Genomic DNA, 23,898 nt, shown 5'->3' with positions numbered 1-23,898 from the left:
ACAAGTACATGTATGACTGTAGGTAGATCTTCTGCAGGAATAAAGTGCTGGAGTCTGGCTATGTTCCTCAGATGAGGATCTGATTGTGGCAGATACTGATGTCTAAGTGTCACTCCACCATCCAGGACACCAAGATTCCACACAGGATCAGCATTTTGTAACTCTGAACCCACAAGCGCAAGTCTAGTTGGTTTGCAAAGCTGAGCTGTAGCCCTGCCCTTTGTTGGTGAGCTTCTATCACAAGGACCTGTTTCACCAGGACTGAGTCACAACCAACTGGCATCATCCACACTTGGAGCTCAGCTAGACAACCATTTAGGATTGGTACTGGGTTCTCAGTACCTGGAGCAAAAGACAGGTCATCGGCGTAGCAGTGGTAGATGATGGCATGACATCTGATTATTTCACCCAGTGGTAACATGTAGATTGCAAAAAGCATAGGAGATAGGATAAGAACATTGAAGAACAACACATGGCAATGATGAGAATACTCCAGAAGATTAAAATGGTTCCTCACCTGAGTGATGTTTATTGTGTGCAAGAGCTGATTTATTTCTCAGAGTATAGAAATGGCTTCTCACCTGTGTGAGTTCGCTGATGTCTAACAAGATGTGATTTCTTTGTAAAACATTTCCCACACTCAGAGCAAGAAAATGGCTTCTCACCTGTGTGACTTCTGTGATGTATAACAAGATCTGATTTCTGTGCAAAACATTTCCCACACTCAGAACATGGAAATGGCTTCTCACCTGTGTGACTTTGCTGATGTGTAACAAGTTGGGATTTCCGTGTAAAACATTTCCCACACTCAGAGCAAGAAAATGGCTTCTCACCTGTGTGACTTCTGTGATGTATAACAAGATCTGATTTCTGTGCAAAACATTTCCCACACTCAGAACATGGAAATGGCTTCTCACCTGTGTGACTTTGCTGATGTGTAACAAGTTGGGATATCCGTGTAAAACATTTCCCACACTCAGAGCAAGAAAATGGCTTCTCACCTGTGTGACTTCTCTGATGTCTAACAAGATCTGATTTCTTTGTAAAACATTTCCCACACTCAAAGCAAGAAAATGGCTTCTCACCTGTGTGACTTCTGTGATGTATAACAAGATCTAATTTCCGTGCAAAACATTTCCCACACTCAGAACATGGAAATGCCTTCTAACCTGTGTGACTTCTGTGATGTCTAACAAGATGTGATTTCCGTGAAAAACATTTCCCACACTCAGAACACGGAAATGGCTTCTCACCTGTGTGGCTTTGCTGATGTCTAACAAGATGTGATTTCCGTGAAAAACATTTCCTGCACTCAGAGCAAGAGAACAGCTTTTCACCTGTGTGACTTCTGTGATGTATAACAAGATCTGATTTGTGTGCAAAATATTTCCCACACTCAGAACATGGAAATGGCTTCTCATCTGTGTGACTTTTCTGATATGTAACAAGTTGTGATTTCCATGTAAAACATTTCCCACACTCAGAGCAAGAAAATGGCTTCTCACCTGTGTGACTTCTGTTATGTATAACAAGATGTGATTTCGATACAAAACATTTCTCACACTCAGAACATGGAAATGGCTTCTCACCTGTGTGACTTTGCTGATGTGTAACAAGTTGTGATTTTTGTGTAAAACATTTCCCACACTCTGAACATATCAGTGGCCTCTCACCTGCCTTACCTGTGTGTGGGTTAATAGGCTTTGTGTTCTGTGTAAAACATTTGGCATCTATAGAACAGGGAAACACTGTATCTACTGTCAGAGCTGTAACAGATGCACCAATATCAGAGTGATCAGAAGAACATTTCCCAGTATCAGGGGGATCAGCTGATAGAGCTGGATGTATAATTGGGGTAATGGGATTATCTCCTGGAGAATCCTGTCTACTGTCATTATCTTTTATGTCACAATCCGGGGATAACATTAGATGTCCTTCTGAGATATTCCTGCTTGTGTGTCCATCTGCTGGAAATAAAATACATTATGGAAATGTGACATTTTCTGTAACAATATTAATCTTGTAAGCAATAGGAGAAGACGACTTTCTGGGACACTTAATTGTAAATGTGTGTGTATAATAAAACATAACTTTTAATGAAGGCTTTATAATATTGTGTCTCAGACTATCATTGTGTCCACCCTCCTGAGAACACTCACAATAACAAATGTAATATTATAATAAGACTTAGATATCTCTCTCTCTTGTACTGGTAACTAACCATGAAGTATAAATGGAGATGTAGTCACTCGCCAAGTCCTATGTCAGCACCAATGTAAAACAATGGATGGGGAACATATCGTATGAATTGGAGATTCTAGATGAACAATAACATCAGTCATATGAGCTGATGGATCAGAGAAATGTCTCCTAACGTTACTCCTGGAAGCATTGGTAAGGTAGCATTCCTTTATGTGTGTGCTCATACGCTGGTAAGCCTGTACAAGTGTTACTAACCCTTATATAAGGTATATTGCTACAGCAGAGTAGGTGTGGTACAAGGTATCTTACATGCAATACACCATATGATACCCCTGCAATCATCATCATCATCTGCTAGGTTATAATCTTCTTTCTCTTACGTCCTAGAGGATGCTGGGGTCCATTTAGTACCATGCGGTATAGACGGGTCCTTTGGGAGCCACTGACACTTTAAGAGTTTAATAGTGTGGGCTGGCCCCTCCCTCTATGAGTTTTCTTAGTTTTTTATTTCTAGAGTTAATTAGGTTACAGGAAGGCTGCTGGCAACAGCCTCGCTGCTTCATGGGACTTAGTGGGGGAATTAGGAACCAACTTCCCGAAGAGTTAATGGTTATCTACTCCGCTTACAGGACACTGAGCTCCTGAGGGTGCTGATCGCAAGCCCACGAGGCGACTGCTCACTCCTGCAGCATGGCCGCCACCCCCTAACAAAGCCAGAAGAAAGAAGAGTGGCGAGTACAGCGCCGGCTTCCCGGATAGCGAGTCGACGCCAGGTATGGCGGCACAAGGGTGGGAGCGCAGCTCTGACAGGCTGCGCTCCAGGAAGGCTCAGCAACACACAGTGTAGGCACTTTGAGGGGCGTCCTCAGCCAGCGCGGATAAACCCTACACTGGTCACGCAGCTAACAGGGGCTAATCCCCCTGTTAGCACTAAAATCCTCAGGCCAGTATAAATAATTAGTGCAGGAAGCCGTGCGCCATTACAAGGGGCGGGGCTTCCTCTCAGCAGATCCAGCACTCACCAGCGCCATTTTCTCCCTGCAGATCATAGGAACTAGGACACTGACAAGGAGCATTGCCCTCCCTATTAAGGTCAGTCAGCGCCGGGCTGTTATCATAATAACTGCCTACAGGGGCGCTGTGTGGCTGGCTTCTTGTACTCTGTGACTCTCTGAAGGTACTCTGGGGGAAACTGTGTCTGACATTTTCCTGTGTGTGTGTGTGTGTGAATATCCACATTATCATGTCTAAGGACTCCGTGTCCTGTGCTGCAGAGTGTTTGTCTTCTCCTGAGGAGTCTATTCCATGTACTCAGGACTGCAATGTGCTGTCTCAGCCTTCTGAATCCGAACCCCCATGGGTGGATTCTTTAAGGGGAATGAAATCCCAGATTTCAACAAGGATGTCACATACTGAGAAAGAGACGCAGGTTTTGAGACAATCTTTAGTAGGTTTGAAGTATTCAGCTCCCACTACTTCATCTAAAACCCCACCTACATACCCCCCAAAAAAGTACACTTGCCCAGATAATGCAAGCTGACACTGATACCGACTCTGAAACAGGGGACGGTGATGGGGATATGCGGGGGGGGGGGGGGGGATCCATCCCTTGCTAAACGGATGCAGCTAATGATTGAAGTCATTAGGGATGTTTTGCATATTTCTGAGAAGGTTCCAGAACAAGTAGAGGAATCTTATTTTACAGTAAATAAGAAGTACTCACTTACCTTCCCTGCTTCTAAGGAGTAAAACTCGTTGTTTGAAAAATCCTGGGAAAACCCAGAGAAAAAATTCCAAATCCCTAAAAGGATTCTCATTGCTTTCCCTTTCCCTGAAGAGGATAGGAAGTGGGAAAACCGACCTATAGTAGACAATTCTGTATCTAGGCTGTCTAAAAAGGTGGTTTTACCTGTCCCTGGTTCAACCGCCTTAAAGGAGCCGGCTGATCGCAAGATTGAGACCACGCTCAAATCACTATACACAGCTACAGGCGTGGCTTTAAGGCCCACTATTGCTTGTGCGTGGATTTCTAAAGCCATAGTAAAGTGGTCAGGCACCTTACTAGAGGGCTGAGATACTATGGATAGGAGTGACATTGACTTTTTACGTCTGTGAGGATACGGGGTTCTTCTAATCACTCAGACACAGAGCCGATGAAACCAAAGTGATGGTTTATTTCTCACTGCACACAGGAATAGATAATTCACAGGAAACAGACGTAAATATAGCCCAGAAACAGTATACAGGTAGCAGTCCAGATAGTAAGTCCCAGTAGAGGATTTAGGTCCACAGCAATTCCGTGCAGAAGTTCCAGATAAACAAGTCCATACAGCAGAACTATCACTGAGTCCACACAGCAGTGATAGCAGATTAGTCCTTGCAGTAGTAAGTACATATAAGTCCACAAAGCACTGTTGATGCGTTCCACAAGGTACCCTGGCAGAGAATCACCCCTTAGCCAGAGTCCTGCGACTAACATGCGGAGCTGACCTGTGCAACCTCTTTTAAAACCTTCCAAATGCCCATCATGCAGCGCTCACCTGGGGAGGAGACGCAGGTTCCTGATTGGTGGTATCCCACCTCAGGTATTTCCCTACTCCCTCCCACAGCTGGCCTTCTCCTGCTGACCACATGCTGGGTCAGGCACCGTGATGTCTGTGAGAGGCCAGGATGGGACAGAAGACAGTAAACAGAAGGAACAATGACAGGGAAATTGGTTTAAGTCCTGATTGTCCCCTGTGGAGGAGAAGCTTCAAAGAGACATTACCTGGTCCTCAAATGTATTTCCTGTGTGACCATATAAGGATCATAGATGGACTCAATAGGCATAACAATGATAACCTGTAATAACCTCATACCAGACTGGCATTCTCCTACAATAACATACATGACAGCACTAGGTGCCAGGTCACAGCACACCTGTATTTACATGGGTAAGATTATGGTACAGAATATATAGGGTAATGGATGAACACACACATGGGGTAATAGGGACACAAGCCAGAGAGACATGGGAACAGAAGGAATAAAAAGTACATTAAACGCTATAAAGATTGAAATGCCATAAATACAGTTTTACCCTCTGTCTCATATCTTTACAACGTCACATACAGGATTCTGAAGGTTTCATGATGGAAGCCTGGTCTGCTACTTCCATGGCTCTCTCGGCACGCAGTGGACTCTGGCTACGCCAATGGACTGCGGATGCAGAATCCAAGAAAAGTGTGGAGAACCTGCCATTCACAGGTCAGGCACTATTTGGGGATGCATTGGATGCGTGGATTTCCACAGCGACTGCGGGTAAGTCGACATTTCTTCCCTCCGCAGCAGCCCCAGCTAGGAAATCTTATCCTACACCTACACTGCAGTCCTTTTGGACTGCAAAATGTAAAAAATCCAAACCCCTCTTACCTTTTTTAGTGGAGGTCATTGATGATCTAAAAAACCTCACCAACATGTTCCCAGGAACAGAAACCAGGTTTTGCTTCCTCCAAACTCAGAATGACGGTGGACCTCTCAGCCTGGAGATCATGCAGGTGGGAGCGACACTAAAAGATTTCAGTCACGTCTGGGCGTCATCATCCCTAGACCCCTGGGTGACGGATATTGTTACCCAGGGGTACAAACTGTAGTTTCCAGAACTCCCACCTCACAGATTCTTCAAATCAGGCTTACCAGCTTCGCTGACAGAAAGTGCTATCCTACAGGAAGCCAATCAAAAATTGGTACAAACAAATGTCAATGTTCCAGTTCTACCTCACCCAAAAACCAGGGGTTATTACTCAAACCTGTTTGTGGTACCAAAACCGGATGGTTTGGAAAGGCCTATATTGAACCTGAAGTCATTGAACCCCCCCTACTTGAGGGTTTTACAATACAAGATGGAGTCTCTGAGAGCGGTGATCTCAGGTCTGGAGGAGGGGGAATTCCTAGTATCCCTGGATATCAAGGATGCGTACCTTCACATTCTAATCCGGCCACCACACCAGGCTATGGTTTGCACTACAGGACTGTCACTATCAGTTCCAGACATTGCCATTTGGCCTCTCCACAGCACAGAGGGTGTTCACCAAGGTCATCGCGGAGATGATGCTCCTCCTACGCAAACAGGGAGTGAACATAATTCCATTCCATATCTGGATCATCTGCTGATAGAGGCATCTTCCAAGGAGAAGCTGTTGCAGAGTATTGCGCTCTCAACAACTACTCTGGGATCATGGGTGGATCCTGAACATTCCAAAGTCACATTTGGAACCGACAAGGAGACTGCCCTTCCTGGGGATGATACTCGACATAGAAGTGCAGAGGGTGTTTTTTACTGCTGGAGAAAGCGTTGGTCATCCAATTAATGGTCCGGGATGTCTTGAAACCTCCTGGGGAAGGTGGTAGCCTCCTACGAGGCTCTACAATATGGAAGATTCCATGCACGGTTCTTCCAGCTGGATCTCCTGGACAAGTGGTCGGGATCTCATCTTCACATGCACCAGCGGATATGCCTGTCGCCGAAAGCCAGAAATTCACTTCTCTGGTGGCTGCAAACTTCGCACCTGCTCGAGGGCCGTAGGTTCGGGATTCAGACTTGGAGTCTTCTAACCACGGATGCAAGCCTCAAAGATTGAGGAGTAGTCACCCAGGGGGAAAACTTCCAATGAAAGTGGTCAAGCCAGGAATTGGTCCTTCCAATAAACATTCTGGAACTAAAGGTCATATACAAATGGCCTTCTACAAGCGGCTCATCTTCTGCAAGATCGAGCCATTCCGGTTTAGTCGGACAACGTCACCGCGGTGTACTACATAAATAGGCATGGTGGAACGAAAAGCAGAGCTGCAATGTTAGAGGGAACAAGAATCCTCCTCTGGGCAGAAAGACACACGCTGGCGCTGGCAGCGATCTTCATTCCGGGAGTGGACAACTGGGAAGCGGACTTCCTCAGCAGACACCAGGAGAATGAAGCCTCCACCCGGAGGTATTTACAGAGGTAACAAGCCGATGGGGTGTACCTCAGATAGACATGATGGCCTCTCGCCTCAACAAGAAGCTTCGGAGGTACTGTTCCAGGTCACGAGACCCACAGGCAGTGGCGGTGTATGCCCTGGTGACTCCGTGGGTGTTCCAGTCAATGTATGTGTTCCCTCCACTTCCAGTCATCCCAAGGATTCTCAAACTAATAAAAAGATCAAGAGTTCCGGTGATCATCATTGCTCTGGACTGGCAAAGGCGGGCTTGGTACGTGGATCTTCTGGCACTAATGCTGGAGGCCTCTTCCTCTTTGCGAGGACCTTCTACTGCAGGGGCTGTTTTCCTATCAAGACTTACCGCAGCTACGTTTGACGGCATGGAGGTTGAACGCCAGATCTTAGCTCGGGAGGGCATTCCAAATAAGGTTATTCCTACTCTGATCCAAGCTAGGAAGGGAGGAGTAATGTCTAATCATTACCATCGGCTTTGGAAAAAGTATGTGTCTTGGTGTAAATCCAAGAAGTTTCCTTCGGTGGAGTTTCAACTGGGACATTTTCTCCACTTTCTGCAAGCAGGTGTGGATGTTGGCTTACGCTTGGGCTCCATCAAGGTACAGATTTTGGCCTTGTCTATTTTCTTCCAGAAACAATTTGCTGCTATCCCTGAGGTTCAGACTTTCTTGAAAGGAGTTCTGCACATCCAACCACCCTTTGTGCCTCCTATGGCACCTTGGGATTTTAATGTGGTGCTGCAGTTCCTGCAATCGGATTAGTTCGAACCTTTACAGGAAGTGGACGTAAAGTTTCTTACTTGGAAGGCGGTCACGTTAGCCTTGGCTTCTGCCAGACGTCTCTCAGAATTGGGGACATTGTCGCACAAGCGCCCCCACTTGATTTTCCATGAGGATAGAGCAGAGCTCAGAACGCGTCAGCAATTTCTCCCTAAGGTTGTGTCGGCTTTTCATATCAACCAACCTATTGTGGTGCCAGTGGCTACTGACACCTTAATTACCTCAAAGTCCGTGGATGTCGTGCGGACTTTGAAAATCTATGTGAAGAGAACTACTCGTCACAGAAAGTCGGACGCACTATTTGTACTTTATGATCGCAACAAGATTGGGTGTCCTGCTTCTAAGCAGACAATTTCACGCTGGATCAGGCTTACTATCCAGCATGCTTATTCCACCGCAGGATTGCAAATTCCAAAATCTGTTCAGGCCTACTCTACCCGTAAAGTGGGTTCTTCCTGGGCAGCTGCCCGGGGTGTCTCGGCTATTCAGCTTTGCCGAGCAGCTACTTGGTCGAACACTACTTGGTGTTCAGGGTCGAACACGTTTGCTAAGTTTTACAAGTCTTATACTTTGGCCTCTGAGGACCTCAAGTTTGGTCAATCAGTTCTGCAGGAACCTCAGCACTCTCCCTCCTGTACTGGGAGCTTTGGTACATCCCCATGGTACTAAATGGACCCCAGCAACCTCTAGGACGTAAGAGAAAATAGGATTTTAATTACCTACCGGTAAATCCTTTTCTCGTAGTCCGTAGAGGATGCTGGGCGCCCGCCCTGTGCTTCGTCTAACTGCATTGTCACTTAGTTCAGTGTTGTTGGTTCAGCTGTTGCTGAATTGTTCCAAGTTGGTTAGTTTGGCTTTCCTTTTTGTTATGTGTGAGCTGGTGTGAATCTCACCACTATCTGTGTATTTCGTTCTCTTGAAGTATGTCTGTCTCCTCGGGCACAGTTTCTAGACTGAGTCTGGTAGCAGGGGCATAGAGGGAAACCAGCCCACATTATTCAACTCTTAAAGTGCAAGTGAATCCCAAAGGACCGGCCTATACCCCATGGTACTAAATGCGCCATTACAAGGGGCGGGGCTTCCTCTCAGCAGATCCAGCACTCACCAGCGCCATTTTCTCCCTGCAGATCATAGGAACTAGGACACTGACAAGGAGCATTGCCCTCCCTATTAAGGTCAGTCAGCGCCGGGCTGTTATCATAATAACTGCCTACAGGGGCGCTGTGTGGCTGGCTTCTTGTACTCTGTGACTCTCTGAAGGTACTCTGGGGGAAACTGTGTCTGACATTTTCCTGTGTGTGTGTGTGTGTGAATATCCACATTATCATGTCTAAGGACTCCGTGTCCTGTGCTGCAGAGTGTTTGTCTTCTCCTGAGGAGTCTATTCCATGTACTCAGGACTGCAATGTGCTGTCTCAGCCTTCTGAATCCGAACCCCCATGGGTGGATTCTTTAAGGGGAATGAAATCCCAGATTTCAACAAGGATGTCACATACTGAGAAAGAGACGCAGGTTTTGAGACAATCTTTAGTAGGTTTGAAGTATTCAGCTCCCACTACTTCATCTAAAACCCCACCTACATACCCCCCAAAAAAGTACACTTGCCCAGATAATGCAAGCTGACACTGATACCGACTCTGAAACAGGGGACGGTGATGGGGATATGCGGGGGGGGGGGGGGGGGGGGGATCCATCCCTTGCTAAACGGATGCAGCTAATGATTGAAGTCATTAGGGATGTTTTGCATATTTCTGAGAAGGTTCCAGAACAAGTAGAGGAATCTTATTTTACAGTAAATAAGAAGTACTCACTTACCTTCCCTGCTTCTAAGGAGTAAAACTCGTTGTTTGAAAAATCCTGGGAAAACCCAGAGAAAAAATTCCAAATCCCTAAAAGGATTCTCATTGCTTTCCCTTTCCCTGAAGAGGATAGGAAGTGGGAAAACCGACCTATAGTAGACAATTCTGTATCTAGGCTGTCTAAAAAGGTGGTTTTACCTGTCCCTGGTTCAACCGCCTTAAAGGAGCCGGCTGATCGCAAGATTGAGACCACGCTCAAATCACTATACACAGCTACAGGCGTGGCTTTAAGGCCCACTATTGCTTGTGCGTGGATTTCTAAAGCCATAGTAAAGTGGTCAGGCACCTTACTAGAGGGCTGAGATACTATGGATAGGAGTGACATTGACTTTTTACGTCTGTGAGGATACGGGGTTCTTCTAATCACTCAGACACAGAGCCGATGAAACCAAAGTGATGGTTTATTTCTCACTGCACACAGGAATAGATAATTCACAGGAAACAGACGTAAATATAGCCCAGAAACAGTATACAGGTAGCAGTCCAGATAGTAAGTCCCAGTAGAGGATTTAGGTCCACAGCAATTCCGTGCAGAAGTTCCAGATAAACAAGTCCATACAGCAGAACTATCACTGAGTCCACACAGCAGTGATAGCAGATTAGTCCTTGCAGTAGTAAGTACATATAAGTCCACAAAGCACTGTTGATGCGTTCCACAAGGTACCCTGGCAGAGAATCACCCCTTAGCCAGAGTCCTGCGACTAACATGCGGAGCTGACCTGTGCAACCTCTTTTAAAACCTTCCAAATGCCCATCATGCAGCGCTCACCTGGGGAGGAGACGCAGGTTCCTGATTGGTGGTATCCCACCTCAGGTATTTCCCTACTCCCTCCCACAGCTGGCCTTCTCCTGCTGACCACATGCTGGGTCAGGCACCGTGATGTCTGTGAGAGGCCAGGATGGGACAGAAGACAGTAAACAGAAGGAACAATGACAGGGAAATTGGTTTAAGTCCTGATTGTCCCCTGTGGAGGAGAAGCTTCAAAGAGACATTACCTGGTCCTCAAATGTATTTCCTGTGTGACCATATAAGGATCATAGATGGACTCAATAGGCATAACAATGATAACCTGTAATAACCTCATACCAGACTGGCATTCTCCTACAATAACATACATGACAGCACTAGGTGCCAGGTCACAGCACACCTGTATTTACATGGGTAAGATTATGGTACAGAATATATAGGGTAATGGATGAACACACACATGGGGTAATAGGGACACAAGCCAGAGAGACATGGGAACAGAAGGAATAAAAAGTACATTAAACGCTATAAAGATTGAAATGCCATAAATACAGTTTTACCCTCTGTCTCATATCTTTACATTCCTTCCTCTACTTTTTTATTCCTGTTCTGAAGTGTTGAGGAAACATTACCACCCAGGAGCGGTGGGTGCAGGGGAGAGAATATCATGCATGTGTGTACCACCTGAGTCCCACAGGGTGATGTCCCACCAGACCCATGTGGTAAGAGGCAGTATTGTTAAACAACCAGCAAGGACAATATTACAATATGACACATTCATTTTCACCAGCAGGGGATTTAGCAATTCAGGTGTTGGGTATCCACACTCCCCAACATTGCAAACTTTTACACCCGGCACACCTAGTGGGTGTACTAATACCTGTGCCTCTGGCACAACGGGGCAGGGAGTACCTTCCACCTCCCCCCCTTGCACAAGGAACAGCTGCCTAAAGGCAGGCCAATGTTGGGGTTCTGCCCCCAGCACTTCTGCAACTCTGTCCAGTCCTTCCTTCCTCAAACCCCAACTATGGGGCGGGCAAATCTCCGTACAGCACGTGGTCTCAAAACCCAGTGCTGAGGATGGACCCTTCATCAGAAACAATTCAGCTGGTGGCTGCAGGGGAGTCACCAGCACAGACTGGTCCTGTGCCCGCGCTCCCCCCTCAAAAGCCAGTATCTCACCTGCAGCGCCTTCTGCGCACTCCTCCTCCTGGATAACCTTCTCCCCTGCCCGTCCTGTGTGCTTGGTAGCTGGTGGGGTACCAGTCAGGGTTTTAACAACTGAAGCTTCCACAATTATCTCCACAACTTTCTCTTGCTCTGCAGATGGAAGGGGAGTGGGTTGCACTGTGCCTTCACCCAGGTAAAGGAGACAAGGTAACAAGCGGCATCTCCCAACCTCCACTTGATCTGTAGTTGCTTGGATCTGGCTTATGGCAGGCACATCCCTCGACACATAGTTATAGTCCACACTTTCACAGGTATTACGGTGGTGCAACACATCCTTTTCTGGTTCCTGCTCTGATATTATGTTAACAGTCTCTGCTACCAATGTCACGTTTGAATCATAGGGTACGTACCAGTATTCACATCGCAGCTCCTCATTCTCCAAATCGTTAAAAGGGAATAATCCTTCATAATCTTCTTGTGGAGTTAGGGTAGCAGGAGATACACAGGGCATTTTCTCATCAGCCTTCCTCAGTGAAATGAATGGGGCTGCCATTGCCAATCCGTCGCGATGAGCCTCCCCCAGCTGAATAAGCTGGGCATCCTGGAGCAAGAGGCCATTCGTGACTGGTATGTTTGTAGTCGGGCAGTGGAACAATACTCCCCCATCCATGGTGATCTCTTGGGCACAGTCTTCATAGATCCCCTGGCAGCTGGTTACTAGGTCTACATCTTCCACCTCAGCAAAAGGGAAGGTGTAGCGCAGCTCCTCCTGGGATGCCTGTATTGTGGGCATAGCCTTCACTTCAGCGCTAGCCTCTCCCAGCATAGTACACCGGGCAACTGCTTCCCTTGGGTGTGGGAGAAGCTGTTGCAGACAGTGCCTTTCTGCATCCACCCTGCAACACTGGTCTAGCCATGCTGGGGTATCCAGGAGCCCCCGATCCATTGCCTCTTCCTCTGCCACAATGAAGCACTCCTCCAGACACTCCAGCTGTTCCCACACACTCGTCCCTGGGCCGAGATGAAGGATCCACGTCCGGTAATCAGTGAACGCTTTTGTTGGATCTCCCTGATCCTGGAGAATACGCTGGAGGATTTCCCTGCAAGTGCAAAATTGGAAAGGGATGCCTCGCAGCTGGCATTCTGCTATCAGCTCCTCCATGCTCATTTCTTCCAATGTGGTTATGGGCCCCGCTGACAATGACTTTGCTCCCTTTTTAACAGGCACTTGCAAGGCGGACCCCTCAGTCGTCTGCCTGGGTCGCAGCGGCCCAATTCTGATTATTTCCTCTGTCTCTAACCCAGAAGATAATTGATTCTGGACTTGCCTTTCAGCCTCAGAATATTGACTTCTCTGCATCAATTGGGTCACTGTAGCAATCACTTCCTCTGTGAATTCTACAAACTCTGGCTCCCCCAGCAGATTCCATGAGGCTGCCTCACTTTTACAGTGCAGGAATGCATCCCCCAGGTAACACAACTTGTCCTGTATGCTGGATACTCTCCAGCCACTGATCATCTGCCTAGCTTCATTCCAATACTCCCAAATGTACTGCATCTTTATAGCAATCAATAACAGATCCGGCTTACCAGCCTGCCGATACACCGACACACCTCCATCCACGAGCTCCACTGCCCTGGGCGACTTGAGGCGTTCATTTTCTTTCCTTGGAAACATTTTATTTCGCACAGGACTGACACCTGCTCACTTGTTACCACCTCACTGCAGATCCTCTTGCATTACATATGGCCTGATCCTCTGTTCTCTGCTGGGCCTTCACGCTTCCTGCGGTCGTTGCTTGGTGTCTGAATGATCCCACTGCTGCCGCCAAATGTGAGGATACGGGGTTCTTCTAATCACTCAGACACAGAGCCGATGAAACCAAAGTGATGGTTTATTTCTCACTGCACACAGGAATAGATAATTCACAGGAAACAGACGTAAATATAGCCCAGAAACAGTATACAGGTAGCAGTCCAGATAGTAAGTCCCAGTAGAGGATTTAGGTCCACAGCAATTCCGTGCAGAAGTTCCAGATAAACAAGTCCATACAGCAGAACTATCACTGAGTCCACACAGCAGTGATAGCAGATTAGTCCTTGCAGTAGTAAGTACATATAAGTCCACAAAGCACTGTTGATGCGTTCCACAAGGTACCCTGGCAGAGAATCACCCCTTAGCCAGAGTCCTGCGACTAACATGCGGAGCTGACCTGTGCAACCTCTTTTAAAACCTTCCAAATGCCCATCATGCAGCGCTCACCTGGGGAGGAGACGCAGGTTCCTGATTGGTGGTATCCCACCTCAGGTATTTCCCTACTCCCTCCCACAGCTGGCCTTCTCCTGCTGACCACATGCTGGGTCAGGCACCGTGATGTCTGTGAGAGGCCAGGATGGGACAGAAGACAGTAAACAGAAGGAACAATGACAGGGAAATTGGTTTAAGTCCTGATTGTCCCCTGTGGAGGAGAAGCTTCAAAGAGACATTACCTGGTCCTCAAATGTATTTCCTGTGTGACCATATAAGGATCATAGATGGACTCAATAGGCATAACAATGATAACCTGTAATAACCTCATACCAGACTGGCATTCTCCTACAATAACATACATGACAGCACTAGGTGCCAGGTCACAGCACACCTGTATTTACATGGGTAAGATTATGGTACAGAATATATAGGGTAATGGATGAACACACACATGGGGTAATAGGGACACAAGCCAGAGAGACATGGGAACAGAAGGAATAAAAAGTACATTAAACGCTATAAAGATTGAAATGCCATAAATACAGTTTTACCCTCTGTCTCATATCTTTACAACGTCACATACAGGATTCTGAAGGTTTCATGATGGAAGCCTGGTCTGCTACTTCCATGGCTCTCTCGGCACGCAGTGGACTCTGGCTACGCCAATGGACTGCGGATGCAGAATCCAAGAAAAGTGTGGAGAACCTGCCATTCACAGGTCAGGCACTATTTGGGGATGCATTGGATGCGTGGATTTCCACAGCGACTGCGGGTAAGTCGACATTTCTTCCCTCCGCAGCAGCCCCAGCTAGGAAATCTTATCCTACACCTACACTGCAGTCCTTTTGGACTGCAAAATGTAAAAAATCCAAACCCCTCTTACCTTTTTTAGTGGAGGTCATTGATGATCTAAAAAACCTCACCAACATGTTCCCAGGAACAGAAACCAGGTTTTGCTTCCTCCAAACTCAGAATGACGGTGGACCTCTCAGCCTGGAGATCATGCAGGTGGGAGCGACACTAAAAGATTTCAGTCACGTCTGGGCGTCATCATCCCTAGACCCCTGGGTGACGGATATTGTTACCCAGGGGTACAAACTGTAGTTTCCAGAACTCCCACCTCACAGATTCTTCAAATCAGGCTTACCAGCTTCGCTGACAGAAAGTGCTATCCTACAGGAAGCCAATCAAAAATTGGTACAAACAAATGTCAATGTTCCAGTTCTACCTCACCCAAAAACCAGGGGTTATTACTCAAACCTGTTTGTGGTACCAAAACCGGATGGTTTGGAAAGGCCTATATTGAACCTGAAGTCATTGAACCCCCCCTACTTGAGGGTTTTACAATACAAGATGGAGTCTCTGAGAGCGGTGATCTCAGGTCTGGAGGAGGGGGAATTCCTAGTATCCCTGGATATCAAGGATGCGTACCTTCACATTCTAATCCGGCCACCACACCAGGCTATGGTTTGCACTACAGGACTGTCACTATCAGTTCCAGACATTGCCATTTGGCCTCTCCACAGCACAGAGGGTGTTCACCAAGGTCATCGCGGAGATGATGCTCCTCCTACGCAAACAGGGAGTGAACATAATTCCATTCCATATCTGGATCATCTGCTGATAGAGGCATCTTCCAAGGAGAAGCTGTTGCAGAGTATTGCGCTCTCAACAACTACTCTGGGATCATGGGTGGATCCTGAACATTCCAAAGTCACATTTGGAACCGACAAGGAGACTGCCCTTCCTGGGGATGATACTCGACATAGAAGTGCAGAGGGTGTTTTTTACTGCTGGAGAAAGCGTTGGTCATCCAATTAATGGTCCGGGATGTCTTGAAACCTCCTGGGGAAGGTGGTAGCCTCCTACGAGGCTCTACAATATGGAAGATTCCATGCACGGTTCTTCCAGCTGGATCTCCTGGACAAGTGGTCGGGATCTCATCTTCACATGCACCAGCGGATATGCCTGTCGCCGAAAGCCAGAAATTCACTTCTCTGGTGGCTGCAAACTTCGCACCTGCTCGAGGGCCGTAGGTTCGGGATTCAGACTTGGAGTCTTCTAACCACGGATGCAAGCCTCAAAGATTGAGGAGTAGTCACCCAGGGGGAAAACTTCCAATGAAAGTGGTCAAGCCAGGAATTGGTCCTTCCAATAAACATTCTGGAACTAAAGGTCATATACAAATGGCCTTCTACAAGCGGCTCATCTTCTGCAAGATCGAGCCATTCCGGTTTAGTCGGACAACGTCACCGCGGTGTACTACATAAATAGGCATGGTGGAACGAAAAGCAGAGCTGCAATGTTAGAGGGAACAAGAATCCTCCTCTGGGCAGAAAGACACACGCTGGCGCTGGCAGCGATCTTCATTCCGGGAGTGGACAACTGGGAAGCGGACTTCCTCAGCAGACACCAGGAGAATGAAGCCTCCACCCGGAGGTATTTACAGAGGTAACAAGCCGATGGGGTGTACCTCAGATACACATGATGGCCTCTCGCCTCAACAAGAAGCTTCGGAGGTACTGTTCCAGGTCACGAGACCCACAGGCAGTGGCGGTGTATGCCCTGGTGACTCCGTGGGTGTTCCAGTCAATGTATGTGTTCCCTCCACTTCCAGTCATCCCAAGGATTCTCAAACTAATAAAAAGATCAAGAGTTCCGGTGATCATCATTGCTCTGGACTGGCAAAGGCGGGCTTGGTACGTGGATCTTCTGGCACTAATGCTGGAGGCCTCTTCCTCTTTGCGAGGACCTTCTACTGCAGGGGCTGTTTTCCTATCAAGACTTACCGCAGCTACGTTTGACGGCATGGAGGTTGAACGCCAGATCTTAGCTCGGGAGGGCATTCCAAATAAGGTTATTCCTACTCTGATCCAAGCTAGGAAGGGAGGAGTAATGTCTAATCATTACCATCGGCTTTGGAAAAAGTATGTGTCTTGGTGTAAATCCAAGAAGTTTCCTTCGGTGGAGTTTCAACTGGGACATTTTCTCCACTTTCTGCAAGCAGGTGTGGATGTTGGCTTACGCTTGGGCTCCATCAAGGTACAGATTTTGGCCTTGTCTATTTTCTTCCAGAAACAATTTGCTGCTATCCCTGAGGTTCAGACTTTCTTGAAAGGAGTTCTGCACATCCAACCACCCTTTGTGCCTCCTATGGCACCTTGGGATTTTAATGTGGTGCTGCAGTTCCTGCAATCGGATTAGTTCGAACCTTTACAGGAAGTGGACGTAAAGTTTCTTACTTGGAAGGCGGTCACGTTAGCCTTGGCTTCTGCCAGACGTCTCTCAGAATTGGGGACATTGTCGCACAAGCGCCCCCACTTGATTTTCCATGAGGATAGAGCTGAGCTCAGAACGCGTCAGCAATTTCTCCCTAAGGTTGTGTCGGCTTTTCATATCAACCAACCTATTGTGGTGCCAGTGGCTACTGACACCTTAATTACCTCAAAGTCCGTGGATGTCGTGCGGACTTTGAAAATCTATGTGAAGAGAACTACTCGTCACAGAAAGTCGGACGCACTATTTGTACTTTATGATCGCAACAAGATTGGGTGTCCTGCTTCTAAGCAGACAATTTCACGCTGGATCAGGCTTACTATCCAGCATGCTTATTCCACCGCAGGATTGCAAATTCCAAAATCTGTTCAGGCCTACTCTACCCGTAAAGTGGGTTCTTCCTGGGCAGCTGCCCGGGGTGTCTCGGCTATTCAGCTTTGCCGAGCAGCTACTTGGTCGAACACTACTTGGTGTTCAGGGTCGAACACGTTTGCTAAGTTTTACAAGTCTTATACTTTGGCCTCTGAGGACCTCAAGTTTGGTCAATCAGTTCTGCAGGAACCTCAGCACTCTCCCTCCTGTACTGGGAGCTTTGGTACATCCCCATGGTACTAAATGGACCCCAGCAACCTCTAGGACGTAAGAGAAAATAGGATTTTAATTACCTACCGGTAAATCCTTTTCTCGTAGTCCGTAGAGGATGCTGGGCGCCCGCCCTGTGCTTCGTCTAACTGCATTGTCACTTAGTTCAGTGTTGTTGGTTCAGCTGTTGCTGAATTGTTCCAAGTTGGTTAGTTTGGCTTTCCTTTTTGTTATGTGTGAGCTGGTGTGAATCTCACCACTATCTGTGTATTTTGTTCTCTTGAAGTATGTCTGTCTCCTCGGGCACAGTTTCTAGACTGAGTCTGGTAGCAGGGGCATAGAGGGAAACCAGCCCACATTATTCAACTCTTAAAGTGCAAGTGAATCCCAAAGGACCGGCCTATACCCCATGGTACTAAATGCGCCATTACAAGGGGCGGGGCTTCCTCTCAGCAGATCCAGCACTCACCAGCGCCATTTTCTCCCTGCAGATCATAGGAACTAGGACACTGACAAGGAGCATTGCCCTCCCTATTAAGGTCAGTCAGCGCCGGGCTGTTATCATAATAACTGCCTACAGGGGCGCTGTGTGGCTGGCTTCTTGTACTCTGTGACTCTCTGAAGGTACTCTGGGGGAAACTGTGTCTGACATTTTCCTGTGTGTGTGTGTGTGTGAATATCCACATTATCATGTCTAAGGACTCCGTGTCCTGTGCTGCAGAGTGTTTGTCTTCTCCTGAGGAGTCTATTCCATGTACTCAGGACTGCAATGTGCTGTCTCAGCCTTCTGAATCCGAACCCCCATGGGTGGATTCTTTAAGGGGAATGAAATCCCAGATTTCAACAAGGATGTCACATACTGAGAAAGAGACGCAGGTTTTGAGACAATCTTTAGTAGGTTTGAAGTATTCAGCTCCCACTACTTCATCTAAAACCCCACCTACATACCCCCCAAAAAAGTACACTTGCCCAGATAATGCAAGCTGACACTGATACCGACTCTGAAACAGGGGACGGTGATGGGGATATGCGGGGGGGGGGGGGGGGGGGATCCATCCCTTGCTAAACGGATGCAGCTAATGATTGAAGTCATTAGGGATGTTTTGCATATTTCTGAGAAGGTTCCAGAACAAGTAGAGGAATCTTATTTTACAGTAAATAAGAAGTACTCACTTACCTTCCCTGCTTCTAAGGAGTAAAACTCGTTGTTTGAAAAATCCTGGGAAAACCCAGAGAAAAAATTCCAAATCCCTAAAAGGATTCTCATTGCTTTCCCTTTCCCTGAAGAGGATAGGAAGTGGGAAAACCGACCTATAGTAGACAATTCTGTATCTAGGCTGTCTAAAAAGGTGGTTTTACCTGTCCCTGGTTCAACCGCCTTAAAGGAGCCGGCTGATCGCAAGATTGAGACCACGCTCAAATCACTATACACAGCTACAGGCGTGGCTTTAAGGCCCACTATTGCTTGTGCGTGGATTTCTAAAGCCATAGTAAAGTGGTCAGGCACCTTACTAGAGGGCTGAGATACTATGGATAGGAGTGACATTGACTTTTTACGTCTGTGAGGATACGGGGTTCTTCTAATCACTCAGACACAGAGCCGATGAAACCAAAGTGATGGTTTATTTCTCACTGCACACAGGAATAGATAATTCACAGGAAACAGACGTAAATATAGCCCAGAAACAGTATACAGGTAGCAGTCCAGATAGTAAGTCCCAGTAGAGGATTTAGGTCCACAGCAATTCCGTGCAGAAGTTCCAGATAAACAAGTCCATACAGCAGAACTATCACTGAGTCCACACAGCAGTGATAGCAGATTAGTCCTTGCAGTAGTAAGTACATATAAGTCCACAAAGCACTGTTGATGCGTTCCACAAGGTACCCTGGCAGAGAATCACCCCTTAGCCAGAGTCCTGCGACTAACATGCGGAGCTGACCTGTGCAACCTCTTTTAAAACCTTCCAAATGCCCATCATGCAGCGCTCACCTGGGGAGGAGACGCAGGTTCCTGATTGGTGGTATCCCACCTCAGGTATTTCCCTACTCCCTCCCACAGCTGGCCTTCTCCTGCTGACCACATGCTGGGTCAGGCACCGTGATGTCTGTGAGAGGCCAGGATGGGACAGAAGACAGTAAACAGAAGGAACAATGACAGGGAAATTGGTTTAAGTCCTGATTGTCCCCTGTGGAGGAGAAGCTTCAAAGAGACATTACCTGGTCCTCAAATGTATTTCCTGTGTGACCATATAAGGATCATAGATGGACTCAATAGGCATAACAATGATAACCTGTAATAACCTCATACCAGACTGGCATTCTCCTACAATAACATACATGACAGCACTAGGTGCCAGGTCACAGCACACCTGTATTTACATGGGTAAGATTATGGTACAGAATATATAGGGTAATGGATGAACACACACATGGGGTAATAGGGACACAAGCCAGAGAGACATGGGAACAGAAGGAATAAAAAGTACATTAAACGCTATAAAGATTGAAATGCCATAAATACAGTTTTACCCTCTGTCTCATATCTTTACATTCCTTCCTCTACTTTTTTATTCCTGTTCTGAAGTGTTGAGGAAACATTACCACCCAGGAGCGGTGGGTGCAGGGGAGAGAATATCATGCATGTGTGTACCACCTGAGTCCCACAGGGTGATGTCCCACCAGACCCATGTGGTAAGAGGCAGTATTGTTAAACAACCAGCAAGGACAATATTACAATATGACACATTCATTTTCACCAGCAGGGGATTTAGCAATTCAGGTGTTGGGTATCCACACTCCCCAACATTGCAAACTTTTACACCCGGCACACCTAGTGGGTGTACTAATACCTGTGCCTCTGGCACAACGGGGCAGGGAGTACCTTCCACCTCCCCCCCTTGCACAAGGAACAGCTGCCTAAAGGCAGGCCAATGTTGGGGTTCTGCCCCCAGCACTTCTGCAACTCTGTCCAGTCCTTCCTTCCTCAAACCCCAACTATGGGGCGGGCAAATCTCCGTACAGCACGTGGTCTCAAAACCCAGTGCTGAGGATGGACCCTTCATCAGAAACAATTCAGCTGGTGGCTGCAGGGGAGTCACCAGCACAGACTGGTCCTGTGCCCGCGCTCCCCCCTCAAAAGCCAGTATCTCACCTGCAGCGCCTTCTGCGCACTCCTCCTCCTGGATAACCTTCTCCCCTGCCCGTCCTGTGTGCTTGGTAGCTGGTGGGGTACCAGTCAGGGTTTTAACAACTGAAGCTTCCACAATTATCTCCACAACTTTCTCTTGCTCTGCAGATGGAAGGGGAGTGGGTTGCACTGTGCCTTCACCCAGGTAAAGGAGACAAGGTAACAAGCGGCATCTCCCAACCTCCACTTGATCTGTAGTTGCTTGGATCTGGCTTATGGCAGGCACATCCCTCGACACATAGTTATAGTCCACACTTTCACAGGTATTACGGTGGTGCAACACATCCTTTTCTGGTTCCTGCTCTGATATTATGTTAACAGTCTCTGCTACCAATGTCACGTTTGAATCATAGGGTACGTACCAGTATTCACATCGCAGCTCCTCATTCTCCAAATCGTTAAAAGGGAATAATCCTTCATAATCTTCTTGTGGAGTTAGGGTAGCAGGAGATACACAGGGCATTTTCTCATCAGCCTTCCTCAGTGAAATGAATGGGGCTGCCATTGCCAATCCGTCGCGATGAGCCTCCCCCAGCTGAATAAGCTGGGCATCCTGGAGCAAGAGGCCATTCGTGACTGGTATGTTTGTAGTCGGGCAGTGGAACAATACTCCCCCATCCATGGTGATCTCTTGGGCACAGTCTTCATAGATCCCCTGGCAGCTGGTTACTAGGTCTACATCTTCCACCTCAGCAAAAGGGAAGGTGTAGCGCAGCTCCTCCTGGGATGCCTGTATTGTGGGCATAGCCTTCACTTCAGCGCTAGCCTCTCCCAGCATAGTACACCGGGCAACTGCTTCCCTTGGGTGTGGGAGAAGCTGTTGCAGACAGTGCCTTTCTGCATCCACCCTGCAACACTGGTCTAGCCATGCTGGGGTATCCAGGAGCCCCCGATCCATTGCCTCTTCCTCTGCCACAATGAAGCACTCCTCCAGACACTCCAGCTGTTCCCACACACTCGTCCCTGGGCCGAGATGAAGGATCCACGTCCGGTAATCAGTGAACGCTTTTGTTGGATCTCCCTGATCCTGGAGAATACGCTGGAGGATTTCCCTGCAAGTGCAAAATTGGAAAGGGATGCCTCGCAGCTGGCATTCTGCTATCAGCTCCTCCATGCTCATTTCTTCCAATGTGGTTATGGGCCCCGCTGACAATGACTTTGCTCCCTTTTTAACAGGCACTTGCAAGGCGGACCCCTCAGTCGTCTGCCTGGGTCGCAGCGGCCCAATTCTGATTATTTCCTCTGTCTCTAACCCAGAAGATAATTGATTCTGGACTTGCCTTTCAGCCTCAGAATATTGACTTCTCTGCATCAATTGGGTCACTGTAGCAATCACTTCCTCTGTGAATTCTACAAACTCTGGCTCCCCCAGCAGATTCCATGAGGCTGCCTCACTTTTACAGTGCAGGAATGCATCCCCCAGGTAACACAACTTGTCCTGTATGCTGGATACTCTCCAGCCACTGATCATCTGCCTAGCTTCATTCCAATACTCCCAAATGTACTGCATCTTTATAGCAATCAATAACAGATCCGGCTTACCAGCCTGCCGATACACCGACACACCTCCATCCACGAGCTCCACTGCCCTGGGCGACTTGAGGCGTTCATTTTCTTTCCTTGGAAACATTTTATTTCGCACAGGACTGACACCTGCTCACTTGTTACCACCTCACTGCAGATCCTCTTGCATTACATATGGCCTGATCCTCTGTTCTCTGCTGGGCCTTCACGCTTCCTGCGGTCGTTGCTTGGTGTCTGAATGATCCCACTGCTGCCGCCAAATGTGAGGATACGGGGTTCTTCTAATCACTCAGACACAGAGCCGATGAAACCAAAGTGATGGTTTATTTCTCACTGCACACAGGAATAGATAATTCACAGGAAACAGACGTAAATATAGCCCAGAAACAGTATACAGGTAGCAGTCCAGATAGTAAGTCCCAGTAGAGGATTTAGGTCCACAGCAATTCCGTGCAGAAGTTCCAGATAAACAAGTCCATACAGCAGAACTATCACTGAGTCCACACAGCAGTGATAGCAGATTAGTCCTTGCAGTAGTAAGTACATATAAGTCCACAAAGCACTGTTGATGCGTTCCACAAGGTACCCTGGCAGAGAATCACCCCTTAGCCAGAGTCCTGCGACTAACATGCGGAGCTGACCTGTGCAACCTCTTTTAAAACCTTCCAAATGCCCATCATGCAGCGCTCACCTGGGGAGGAGACGCAGGTTCCTGATTGGTGGTATCCCACCTCAGGTATTTCCCTACTCCCTCCCACAGCTGGCCTTCTCCTGCTGACCACATGCTGGGTCAGGCACCGTGATGTCTGTGAGAGGCCAGGATGGGACAGAAGACAGTAAACAGAAGGAACAATGACAGGGAAATTGGTTTAAGTCCTGATTGTCCCCTGTGGAGGAGAAGCTTCAAAGAGACATTACCTGGTCCTCAAATGTATTTCCTGTGTGACCATATAAGGATCATAGATGGACTCAATAGGCATAACAATGATAACCTGTAATAACCTCATACCAGACTGGCATTCTCCTACAATAACATACATGACAGCACTAGGTGCCAGGTCACAGCACACCTGTATTTACATGGGTAAGATTATGGTACAGAATATATAGGGTAATGGATGAACACACACATGGGGTAATAGGGACACAAGCCAGAGAGACATGGGAACAGAAGGAATAAAAAGTACATTAAACGCTATAAAGATTGAAATGCCATAAATACAGTTTTACCCTCTGTCTCATATCTTTACAACGTCACATACAGGATTCTGAAGGTTTCATGATGGAAGCCTGGTCTGCTACTTCCATGGCTCTCTCGGCACGCAGTGGACTCTGGCTACGCCAATGGA

The 23,898-nt window shown here is 47.5% G+C and overlaps 1 protein-coding gene across 1 annotated transcript in view; it reads right to left on the bottom strand.

Annotated features, from left to right (window-relative positions):
• Positions 1 to 397: 397 nt before the first annotated feature.
• LOC134984716 (oocyte zinc finger protein XlCOF7.1-like) overlaps positions 398 to 23,898 on the bottom strand; it is an 83,017-nt gene continuing 59,516 nt past the window's right edge. Inside the window, exon 4 of the mRNA XM_063950228.1 lies at positions 398 to 1,967. Coding sequence (XP_063806298.1) covers positions 1,165 to 1,967 — 803 coding nt within the window. The 3' untranslated portion in view covers positions 398 to 1,164. The remainder of the gene's footprint in view (positions 1,968 to 23,898) is intronic.

This window comes from Pseudophryne corroboree, assembly GCF_028390025.1.
Source record: "Pseudophryne corroboree isolate aPseCor3 chromosome 3 unlocalized genomic scaffold, aPseCor3.hap2 SUPER_3_unloc_76, whole genome shotgun sequence".
Lineage (NCBI taxonomy): Eukaryota > Metazoa > Chordata > Amphibia > Anura > Myobatrachidae > Pseudophryne > Pseudophryne corroboree.
The sequence above is the reverse complement of the archived record's forward strand: the minus strand, read 5'-3'. Positions and strand labels throughout refer to the sequence as shown.